The 12,505-nt window shown below is 39.2% G+C and overlaps 1 protein-coding gene and 1 long non-coding RNA gene across 3 annotated transcripts; one reads left to right on the plus strand and one right to left on the minus strand.

Annotated features, from left to right (window-relative positions):
* Positions 1-7,731: 7,731 nt before the first annotated feature.
* On the minus strand, positions 7,732-9,243 carry ETDB (embryonic testis differentiation homolog B). Of its 2 annotated transcripts, XM_050776743.1 has the most exons (3): positions 9,160-9,243; positions 8,471-8,708; positions 7,732-8,089 (listed from the first exon to the last, which is right to left on the minus strand). In XM_050776743.1, the coding sequence occupies exon 3, from the start codon at positions 8,038-8,040 to the stop codon at positions 7,861-7,863; it is 180 nt and encodes a 59-aa protein (XP_050632700.1). In that variant the 5' UTR covers positions 8,041-8,089; positions 8,471-8,708; positions 9,160-9,243; the 3' UTR covers positions 7,732-7,860. The 2 variants fall into 2 exon arrangements, with proteins under 2 accessions (XP_050632700.1, XP_050632699.1); XM_050776742.1 differs by lacking the exon at positions 8,471-8,708 and having other exon boundaries at positions 7,738-8,089.
* A 123-nt stretch (positions 9,244-9,366) lies between these two features.
* LOC126946456 (uncharacterized) lies at positions 9,367-12,223 on the plus strand. Its single transcript, XR_007722670.1, has 2 exons — positions 9,367-9,403; positions 11,863-12,223. It is a non-coding gene; the product is annotated as an uncharacterized LOC126946456 (long non-coding RNA).
* Positions 12,224-12,505: the final 282 nt, after the last annotated feature.

The following is a 12,505-nucleotide window of genomic DNA, read 5'->3' on the forward strand; positions in this document are numbered from 1 at the left end:
TCACTAGGAGCCTTTTTCTAGTTTGATTCCTTTAAACTCGTTTGGCTTTTTGTAACTATCTGACTGTATTTTGAAAACTTACTTATTTAGTTGTTTGGCTTTCATGTTAAGCTCTTTCAAGTTATGAGCCATGTTTTATTTATCATCATTGTAATCCGTACTGCCTGAGAATATTTCATTGAATGTGGTAGATATTACTACCATATTTGTTGAATGGGTGTTGTAGATTAAGTTAAAAAATTTTTTTGAGATAGGGTCTTAGTCTGTTGCCTAGGCTGGAGTGCAGTGGGGCCATCATGACCCACTGTAGCTTGGGCTCAGGTGATTCCCCCCACCTCAGCCTCCTGTGTAGTTGAGACTAGAGGCATGCATCACCATGTGCAGCTAATTTTTGTATTTTTAGTAGAGACGAGGTTTTGCCCTGTGCCCAGGCTGGTCTTGAACTCCCAGACACAAGCGATTCTCCCACCTTGGCCTTCCAAAGTGCTAAGATTACAGGCATGAGCCACTGTGCCCAGCCATGAATATAAATAAACTCTAATAATGGATTCATTCAGTAAACAAATTCATTCAAAACAAAAATAGCCTTGAAGACCAACATTTTTTTTCTTAGGTTTCCCAAAACCCATCCCAAAGCCTGATTCCTTGAATATTTCTTGAATGAACAGGTGTATTATTTGCATTAAACAATGTAGACTTAGGTTTACAGATATATCATATACGCAAATTATTATAAGATATAATCATTTCTGATTGTTGCTATAAGAACGCACACATCTGTATCTAGGGTAATTCCTGGAGATGCTAACTGAAATGGGCGTTAAAGACTGATTAGATTTAGATAGGAGAAAATAAATTACAAGTTTAAAGAAAATAAATAAAAAATCAGAAGAAGGGAAGTTCAAAGTTAACATTTTTCTGTTTTATTTTTTCCAGGCCAAACTGAATTTTTTAGTTATTAATCTTTAAAAAAATTTGAGATAAAATTTACCTAAAGTGAAATGCACAGATCTTCAGTATATAATTTAAGTTGCTAAATGTATACAGCCAGACAAACCAGATCCAAGTCAAAATACAGAATATTTCCATTACCTCCAAAAGTATCTTCATGCACTCAATCATCAACAACCTTTCGATTTTTATCACCATAGACTAATTTTGCCTGTTCTTGAAATTCATATACATAGAATAATAAATAAATTGTGTCCTGTTTCTTTTCAGCAAAATGTTTATTCGAGACTCACCCATGTTGTTGAGTCTATCAGAAAGTTTATTTTTTATTAATGAGAGCTATTCCACTGTAAGGCTATATCAAAACTTGTTTAACCTTTACAGGCAATTGGGTTGTTTTCAATTTGAACCTATTATTAATGAAGCTACTTATTATGGACATTCTGGTACAAATATATTTTGGAACGTATGTTTTCATTTCTCTTGGATAAATACCAAAGAGAGGAATTTCTGGGTCATATGGCAGATGAACAGTTAAATTTGTAAATATCTGTAATAAAGTTTTTCCAAAATGGTTGTGCCATTTTACAGTCCCACTAACATGTGAGCTTCAGTTACTATATTATCCTCACCATAAAAGAATATCTTTGCCATTTTGGCATAGGAAATACTTTCTTAGAGAGGATACAAAAGCGCTATATAAAAGTAAAGATAGCTAAATTAAACCTCATTGATTTATTTTAAAAATTCATACTAAAAGACATCATTAAGAAAGTCAGTAGATAAGCTACAGAAACCTGGATAGTCTGTCAGTGTGTGCAGGGGAAAACGGGGCTAATAAACTTTAAGGTGCTTACTGAGTAGGAAGGATATATTCCTGGAAAGAAAATTCCTGAAAGAAAAGGTATCTATTCCTGGAAAATCAAATCGTTCTTTTCATTACAATGACAACCATAAAAACTGTTGAAGTATGATATAGAAGCAAAGAGTAGAATGGTGGTTGCCAGGGCCTGGGGAGACAGGGAAAAGGGGAAGTTACTATGCAATGGGTATAAAATAAATAATAAGTATATAAAATAATAAATTAAATAAATAATAAAGAATAAATACATACATGTTGAAAGAACAAGTAAAAAGTGTTGATGCCATAGTGAGTTGAGTAGATTACATAAGGTTTTCAAAATAGTGATGGGAAAGAAATATGTTCTCCACTGATACCATATTTGAATCTTCAGCAATTTCAGCTACAAGGTTCAGAGATGCAAGACTACTTTTTAAAAATTCCAACTGTAATAATATTTTTATATAAATTACCTATATAGAAGATTTTAATAAAAATATGTGTGTTTTTTGCAACCCTTTCTTATTGCACATTTGATCTGAGTATTGAAATAATATTCGTCTGTTAAATCTAATAAAATTATTGTTATTTCAAAAAAATTGAAAAATTCCTTCAGTTTATCACTTTCAATATTTTGTACGTGTTATTTTAATCTGTCTCAACAATACTTTGATTTTTTCTGATTTATGTGTCTCCATTTTTAAAATAAAGAAATTGAGATAAAGAAAACGGAGATATTTGTGGAAGCTCACAAATTCCTCTTCCTCCTGTGAGAAGCACTTTGTTCGTTGTGTGGAATAGCACTGCTTCTTAAGGCACAGCGGGCATGAAGCAACATCATATTGGAATGACTTCTGCTCAGTGAGCTGGTGAAACAAACAAGAGACTGGGATGATGAAACAATACTTGGGGATGATGGAGAAGAGCATAAGCAGAAAATAATTCTGTTCTGTATCCACCAATCCCAGTTGGAGTTACTCATTTAATGGAGGCAGTGGGAGACAACAAAATAAAAGTTGCTATTAACCTCTGTCAGGGTGACAATGGAGTGGATAGTATTTACAACCAAGTTCCCACTGATGGTGTCTAGTCTCCACATGGATATTTTACTTTTGTCAAATTTTAATTCTCGAGTAGCAGCACTGTCTGTAACATATAATGTATAGTAGCTGTCACATCAATCAAAAAGCACAATCAAAAACTACTCGGATCTAGGAATTACTTTTTCTTTGTTACATATGAGACCTTGAGCATTCTTTTTTGAAAAATGTAATCCTGGGTTTTATAATCTGTAAGGTGATGATAACAACATCTAAAATTACAGATTTGTTATAAGATGAATAATATGGTAGAATGCTAAAACAGTAATTCTACAAAGGTAAGAGATTACTAAAATCTCTCTTACTCTTTTTGCATATATTTATGATTTAAATGTGTTGTCTTAAAATTTTAAGGAATATTTTATGAAGATTTTATTTTAGTTATATCTTAAATGATTTTCTTACATCTAAATAACCACTAGTACCTAAAAGCAGAATCACATTCTACACTCTTTCATATTTAACATAACTTTTAAATAAACACATTTTTGAATGCTATAATAGAGAATATTGAGATTTGCGTATTTTTAACATATACTGTGGATAATTCATTCATGTGCCACAGTTCCATGCAACTAATACTCTGTTTTACAGAAACAATTGTATAGTTGTACAACAATATGTACATATTTTAAGGTGATAATAAATGGGAATCATTTTGCCACAGCAGTGTTAAAACCTGTGGCCTTCAGTAATGACAGTAAATGAACATGTGATTGAATAACCATTCTTGTTTCTATACAACATGGTGTATAGAAGAATATTTAGCATCAGTCAAATGTCAAGGGAAATCTGTCTTGTCCTCTTAAAAATAATAACCTGGATATAAGTTGTAAAAAATTGTTAAAAACAATCAACAGAATGAAACAACAGCCTACAGACTGGGAATGAGCTGGAAGAGAATAAAATCTAGTATTTCAGCCTATCGGTATAGTAATAGAAAAATATATAACTGCTGAGCAGTATTCAGGAGAAACACTGTAACTTAAATGTAAAACTAAAAAGAAAAAACCAATCTGGAGAATATATTTAAGCTATATACACACAATGTTGCAAACAAATAAGAAATGATATGTATTGAAAATCACATGGACCTTAAATATATTTAAGCTATATACACACAATGTTGCAAACAAATAAGAAATGATATGTATTGAAAATCACGTGGACCTTAAATGCTGCTTCATTTTTATGGTAACTCAGAGAGGTGAAACCAAGTGAAAAAGCACTTAGTCTCCACAGTTGCTTGTGCTCATCCAATAAAGCTGTGGATCCTACTTCAGAAGACTGTGCTTTCAGCAATAAAACCCCCTTTCCATAACAAAAAGTTCAATCATTCGATCTTTTATAATTATGACATAAAATATTACTATATATACTACAGGTTTAATATGAAATTAGCAATTCCATTCAGAAGAATTGTTTCATAATAACATGAAAACATGTTGAAAGAACAATTAGGTGAAATTTGGAAAACTAGAGAGATTTTTAGAAAGCATAACTGTGTGACATGTGATAGGATCTCTTCTTGTCTCCCCCAAATTTTAGTTAATATCTCCATTCCTCTTCAAAGTTGGATTTAAAAAGTTTATGTTGTCATGCATTTTCATATACTGCCACATGTAAATTCACAAAGTCCAGAAAAGAATCTACCAAAGGCAATGCGAAATTAGTCGTACAACATAATAATCATCTAAATGTTTCAATCTGAGGCATTACTATTCAGTAGCATTTATTAAATAAATTGCAAATATCCAGTAGTTGTAAATTTTCTAACAACATTTTCATCCATTTCAGGTAGCTTAAAAATTAATGGTGACATAATAACATATTATTTAAGAACACAGACTTCATTTTATTTCTTTTTTATTAACATATAATAATTATATGTATTTATGGGATATATATGATATTTTGATACATGCATACAATGTTTAATGATCAAATTCGATGATATAGTTTGGATGTGTTTCCCCGCCCAAATCTCATGTAAAATTGTATCGTTAATGTTAGAGATAGGGCTGGTGGGAGGTGATGGGATCATGGGGTGGATTTCTCATGAGTGGTTTATTACTCTCCCCTTGGTACTGTCCTCACGATCGTGAGTTCTTGTGAGACCTGGTCATTTAAAAGTGTATGGCACCTCCTCTATCTCTTGCTTCCACTCTGGCCATGTGACATGTCTGCTCCCCCTTCACCTTCCACCATGATTGTAAGTTTCCTGAGGCCTTTCTAGAAGCCAAGCAGATGTCAGCATCATGCTTCCTGTGCAGCCTGAAGAACCGTGAGCCAATTAAACCTCTTTTCTTTTTTTTTTTTATTATACTTTGAGTTCTAGGGTACATGTGCATAACGTGCAGGTTTGTTACATATGTATACTTGTGCCATGTTGGTGTGCTGCAGCCATCAACTCGTCAGCACCCATCAACTCGTCATTTACATCAGGTATAACTCCCAATGCAATCCCTCCCTGCTCCCCACTCCCCATGATAGGCCCCGGTGTGTGATGTTCCCCTTCCCGAGTCCAAGTGATCTCATTGTTCAGTTCCCACCTATGAGTGAGAACATGCGGTGTTTGGTTTTCTGTTCTTGCGATAGTTTGCTGAGAATGATGGTTTCCAGCTGCATCCATGTCCCTACAAAGGACACAAACTCATCCTTTTTTATGGCTGCATAGTATTCCATGGTGTATATGTGCCACATTTTCTTAATCCAGTCTGTCACTGATGGACATTTGGGTTGATTCCAAGTCTTTGCTATTGTGAATAGTGCCGCAATAAACATACGTGTGCATGTGTCTTTATAGCAGCATGATTTATAATCCTTTGGGTATATACCCAGTAATGGGATGGCTGGGTCATATGGTACATCTAGTTCTAGATCCTTGAGGAATCGCCATACTGTTTTCCATAATGGTTGAACTAGTTTACAATCCCACCAACAGTGTCCTTCTGAATTTCTTACTTGTGAGTTTCACTTCTGGAACCAAAGTCAAGTTCTCTAGGTGAACACTGAGTAGCCCCAATCTTCCAGTAAATTTGAAGTGTAGGAAGTTTTCCTCGTTTAAACTCAGAACACCATCCAATCCCTGGGGAGCGTGCCTCTCTGGTCTCCAACCCACCCAGAATTCCAGTTTGAATAGCTCTCCACAGGTGGGTGAGTGGTCAGAGTTCACATGATTGTTTGTGATTGCCTTCTTTACCAGGCCTCCATTGTTAGGCAACTCTTTGCAAGATGGGAAATAGTTGGTACCAGTTGTTTTGGGGGCATTAGCCAAGTCGGAAACTGGACAGAGTTCCACTTGAATGTGCTGCTGCTCTAGTCTGGGTAACTTTACTGTCTATGTATATATCCAAGTACTGCTTGGCACAGTTGAGTTTCTCTTTGGTACATAATTCTGTGCTACTTGTTTTCTCACTCAGTATGATGGTGAAATTTATTCACTTGTAACTCTGTATCCCAAATTCTGTCTCTTCTGTTATGTGGCCATGGAGTGTAGGAGGTTGGCTGCTGTCGGCCTCTGCTCCTGTGGCTTTGGCTCCTTCTTGCCCTGCCTGCTGTTCTTTCAGCCTCCATTCCCCACCTATTTTCCACCTCACAGCCACTGTATGATGCTGGACTGCAGGTAAATAGTCACCAACATAGCAGTGTCCAGGCAGCATTCCTCCCAACAGTGCACCCAGGAGGCCCTTCTACCTGGCAGCCTCTAACCTCTCCTCTCCATCCTACAGCCAACTACATCCTCTGAGGAGAGGCTGGTGGCTCCTTTTTGGCAATGCTGCATCAGTGCAGGGACAGAGAAAGTGACAGAGACAAAGAGGATGGTGAAAAGGACATAGAGCAGTTTAATTTTCTACCATATAAAAAATCTGGAAGAGGCCTGGCTAAGGGGAGAGACAGTAACAGCCCCTTAGATGTGGTGGGGGAGGGGACACAGGAAGGGGCTCTGGGGAATGCTGGACAGATTGTGAGAACACAGGGAATTGGGGAGGAGAGAAAGAGGGGACAGAGGACTGCTTGCAGGCTTATTTTGCATCTCACGTGAAAGGACTAGAGAAATGCCTGGAATTTGTGATGGCTTTAATGGTTCACCTTATGTAAATTTCATCTTACTCCTCACTTAGGCTTACCCATGTTCACCATGGCTCTGACCTCTTTGCTCTCCCTGTCCCCTCTTCAGCTTTTACTCTCACTTGTCAGTGACCAATTGCCCACATAGTTCCCATTTCAGGTTTCTCAGAATGAGTATATGACTTGCTCAGCACATTGCTTGGGGACAGAGCTTCTTCAACGGGAGCCATCTCATGTGTGTTGTTGTCCTATCAGGTGGCTTCACTTCAGTCAAATGAATTCTATTTGGCTGTAGCCTGAGAAGGTTTGTTTGACATGCCACAAAAAAAGCAACCAGAGCATTTTATACTTTCCTGGGGACAAAGAGCAGAGCGGTTGCCTCTGGAAGCCTCTGTGGATATGATATTGGCAGTGTTAAAACATATCCCAAAGCCCCAGCCCAACTCTTGGTCTGCTCTTAAACAATGTCTTTTCACTAGGGCAAGCATTGGGTTTTAGAGGGGAACACCAGGGCTGTCTCTCCAAAATGGCTAGGGATTAGAGTCTTTGGTCCTTGAATGCCAAGTACTATATCACTTCGACTTCGCAGTGTTTTTCAGATTGATGATGGGGGAGATCTGGTGTGCAGCATGATGTCACCCTCTCTCCTGTGTCTGAGCACTCCTGCACCACGTGTTAGGATGAACAGAAGCCCCTTCTAGTGTAACCCAAAAACACCCTGTCAGCAAACACACATCCAACCTAAAGGAGTGAAATGACAGACTCTGTTTTAATGGCTCAAACATGGGAGGAGAGTTTATTGTTCTAATTATATTTAATTTCTCAAAATTCTGGGCAGGCCTCAGCACATAAGCCACATGACTTTTTGTCCAAGGCCATGTCTACCCTGGAGTTGCTTTATGACAGCATCCACAGCCACCTTGACAGGTCGATGTCACTTCTGTGCCTGCCCAGTTGTCTGTTGATTAAAAAGACCAGCACATTTTTGGTGGGCTTCTTGCGTTTGAAGGATTTGTCTGATTTCTTGATGTTCAGTGCGGTCTCTCTGGGGCTGCCTTTCGGGAGTTCTTTATCCATGACTTGTTGACTCCACACAACCTCAGTAAAACAGCGCAACCGAGGAAGCCTGAAAAAGACGATGCATTCTAGGTAATCAAGTGGACCCGACAACCTCTTCCTCACTGGCACAAAACCACACACACACACACACACACACACACACACACACTGCTACCAGCAGTAGTCACAGGAAGCACCAACCATATTGTTTCTTCAATCTGTCTTACACATGGGTTTGTGCATCAGCCTGATGGGACCCGGGACATTAAGGGCACACTGTTGCATCACTCTGATCATTACCTGTCACACACAGGCTTGTTAGATTGTACACAAAACACTACCTTATAGCTCAAGTGTCGTTGGAATTCTTATACCCACACTAATGTTAACTGGATTTTGTGTTGCTTTTTTTCAGAGCTGTCTTCTCACTTCTGAGTTTTCCCTGTACCTGGAATATGGGCTTCCTTCTGAACTACATTATTCATGTTGTACAGAGTAATTCTCTTGGGTAAATCTATCCATAACAGAGTTCAGTACTTTACATTTGCAGTTCTTCATTCTACAACTTGCAGGCTGCTATAATTTGTTTCCTCATTCCAAATCTCTTTACGTGACTTTAGCTTCAAATAGGATTTGCCTCCTTTGAAAATCACTGGTGAAGCAGGTATGAATCTTACTCCAAATCCCTGTGTAGGAAATAAACTGGACATTCTCAAGTGCTACCTAGTTTCTGTTTCTAAGATCCATCCTGCTGATTTTCCATCCTGGGAACGTAATCACAGTGGCTTAAAGATTGTACTCACCTCTGATGCCTGGCCCTGACTCATCCGCCAAAACCCTGTTCTGCATTTCATTTGAATCTAGCACAGATTCAAAACAGTGTTCTCTATTTTGACCTCTCATGAGAGATTAAAAACCTTGCCCAAGTGACAGAGAGGTGAGATTGGAACTGAGAAAGCCTGTGTCTGAAGCCTCTGCTTTTACCCACTGCTCTATAGTGTCTCTGTATCAATTTGAACAAATGACTCTCTGATAAACTCTCCCCATTACCAAACAGGGTTGGGGTTTATCAGGTAGGTTAGTTAGTTAATGGCACAAAAGGATGCTCTATGATCTTGGTATATCAGGGTATTTTACCTGTGAGACCACTCAGGTTTCTTTTGAAGAAAAGATCTGGACCAGAGGGTGAACAGCAACAGCTTGGCACTCTCTTTCCTTGAGTCCCAGGGCCTGATTTGTTCAGTACCAAGTGAGGTCATAGTTACTATGGTGACTCACAATTGCCTTCAGAACCTAGTGCAGATTCAAACACTGGCCACCATCCCTGGTTTCCTTCTGGTTCACGCCTGAATAAGGTGAGTGGAAGTTGCTGGGAGAGGAGGTGAGTATATCCTGTGGCCGGGTGCCATATGCATGTCTTCTTCCTAGACAGAACTTGCCTCAACTATCCTGGCCTCAGAGCTTGTCCCTGGCTCGTATAAAATCCATTAAAATTTCTCCTTTGTGTAAATAAACAGCACCCATTGCATCTTGCCTTGTCCCCTGGGTAGTGATCAGCAACTTTGTCCGCCATGTTCCAATCCAGGAACTAGTTCTAGGTCAAATTTCCTACTTGCTTCTCAATCTTGCATCCATCCTTGGTCATAACTCTGCAAGTACTCCTTCTATAATATGCAATATATGTAAATGGAGTGTTTAGTTGCAGAAATTGAACACTTCAATTAAACATTGCTGTGTCTCCCACACTTATCTAAACCCTCTCAAAGCTCAGTGCAGTGGAGCTTCACATCTTTATTGTGTGGATCTGGGATGCAGGTGGGCTTTTAATGCTTTGGAAAATCTTATGCTAAAACTGGACCAGTTCCTTGAGACATATTCCCTTCCAAGTCTCTGATCTAGAATAACTACATTGTTACCATTACAGTGTGACCCACGTGGGTATTGTCTAGATGCAGGACATGGATTTTCCAGGCTGTCAGAGGGATAACCGTGAGAACAGCGCTTTGTGTTTTTTATAGTGTGGTTCCCATGAGGAACTAAAATGACTATTATGAGATGTGGCTTGCCTCCTCACTGGCTGCCCAGTCAGTCTTATGTAAGAACTAAGGAAATTGATGTTACTGTAAAGTGACCCAGGTCACACACTCCCTTCCTTGAGTGGCAGGGAAGGAAGGCTCACTCCTCCAGGTTTTCTCCCAGCCCCCATAGAACCATGTAAAGACCCTGAGGCCATGTTCAGTGTTCTAAACAATTTGGAGAGGGAAGATAACTTATTGGTGTAGTTTATTAACAAAGAAAGTGGAAAACTCTTTCTTTTAAGGAGCTGACATCCTAGAAATCCAAGTCAATCACCTAGGAAATAGACCAGGAGAGGCTGATTGACAGAACTTAAATGCATAAAAACTTTGCATACTAGGTCAGGCACAGTGGCTCTCACCTATAATCCCAGCACTTTGGAAGGCTGAGGGGAGTGGATTGCATGAGCCCAGGAGTTCAAGACCTGCAGTTGGCCTTGGGTCATATCCAGCCTGCTCCAACTGTAAGACAAAAAGCCCCTAAGGCAGACGGTCATGGCGATTGCCATAAGCAGCCCTGTAGATGCAAAGATGAGATGTAGCTCTGCAGGGCCAGAGTCTAAATATGTAAGTCAATGTCAGAATCTTTTTGGCACTGACTGTTCCTTAAATAGGTCAATACTCACCGTTTATGAAAATTTTCATTGAACTGGAGCTACATTCCCTTCCTATAGATAGCATGTTTTTAATTTTTGTTTTTAAAGTGACCCAGGTCACACACACCCTTTCTTGAGTGGCAGGTAAGGCAGGCTCAGTCCTCCAGGTTTTCTCCTGGCCACATAGAACCATGTAAAGACCCTGAGGCCATATTCATTGTCTTGAACAATTTGGAGAGGGAAGATAACTTATTGGTGTATTTTATTAACAAAGAAAGTAGAAAACTATCTTTCTCTTAAGGAACTTTGACATCCTAAAAATCCAAGGCAATCACCTAGAAAATAGGCCAGGAGAGACTGATTGACAAAAGTTAAATGTATAAAAACTTTGCACACTAGGTCAGACACAGTGGCTCTTGCCTTTATAGGCACTTTGGAAGGCTGAGGGGAGTGGAGTGCTTCAGCCCAGGAGCTCAAGACCAGCCTGGGCTACATAAGGAGACCCCATCTCTACAATAAAAATAAATGAATACATAAATATATTAAAAATTTGCAGTCTTCCAATAAATAGAGAATATCATAGATTTAAGCTATCCTATTTACATTGGTTGCAAATATTATGAAATACCTGGAAAAATAATGAAATATAAGGAAAACACACATGCCACTTTTTATGAGCCTTCAGTTTGAATATACACATAATATTTTAAAATACTACATTTTTCTTAAGAGGAAGATCAATTTTTGCAATGGCATCAATTCGCCTCTAATAAAATCAATATATCCAGTACAATCCTAATCATAGCTTGTAGCAGAATTTTGAGTATGTGTGTGTAACTGGAAGATCAGATGAAATTATATTGCAAAAAAATGTGAAGGATTATGCAACAGGGGTAGCTTGTCATTCTGGACTCAAAACTTACTCTGTAGTATTAGTGAATGAAGCAGGAATTGATAGACATGTCCATGGACCAACAAAGAGATTCTAGAAATATATTCATGCATATGTGGAACTCAAAGAAATTATATACCTGGCATTTAAAAATCACAAGTTGCCACAAAGCTGACTTTTATGATCGTGTGTGTTAGAGAGGAGAAGTGCAGAGAGGCTTTGGGGGCTACTTGATGCTTCTCCTTCAGGTAATTCTAGATTCCATCAACTTTCACAGGTCTCTCTTCTGTGCTGTCTTCCTGAAGCCATCTGTGGAGTCAAGCAGTCATGGCTCAGGCACACTCTGAAGTTGGTCCCAGCACATCTGCACGGAGCATCAGGAGAAAGGCGGACGAATACTTGAGACCCAGCCTGGCCTCTAAATCTGTGCTGAGCGTTTTACTCAGTAGACAGCTTGGGAATCATAGAAACGATGTGGATCTGACAGAGTGGCTGTGGACACTGACACAAACCACACCAGGGTGGACCTGGCCTTTGCCAACACGCCATACAATCAACCCACCTTTGCACCCTGGGGAGGATAGAAAATCCAATAAAATGGTGTGGATCAATAAATCCTTCCCCTGATGCAACCATTACAAATGGAAGCTGTGTTCTCACTGCTTTTGGTTGTACATGGTCTTTGATCACCTAGTTTCTTGACTTCTGACCAGTCTCTGTGTTACCCGAGGCCACAGCAGATGAACTTTACCTACTCCCACCTGAGAAGGTGTTTACTAATGTTGTTGAGTCTGGGGGTGTTGGAGCCACGAGGGGCTCTGTTTCGAGAAGGTGGAAGGGCAGCTGAGTGGACACGTGGAGAGGCCCTGCAACCCTAAATTTCTAGGGGGAGGGGCCTTTAAGGAGCCTGCTTAGAGGTC

This window comes from Macaca thibetana, chromosome X, assembly GCF_024542745.1.
Source record: "Macaca thibetana thibetana isolate TM-01 chromosome X, ASM2454274v1, whole genome shotgun sequence".
In the NCBI taxonomy this organism is placed as follows: Eukaryota; Metazoa; Chordata; class Mammalia; order Primates; family Cercopithecidae; genus Macaca; species Macaca thibetana.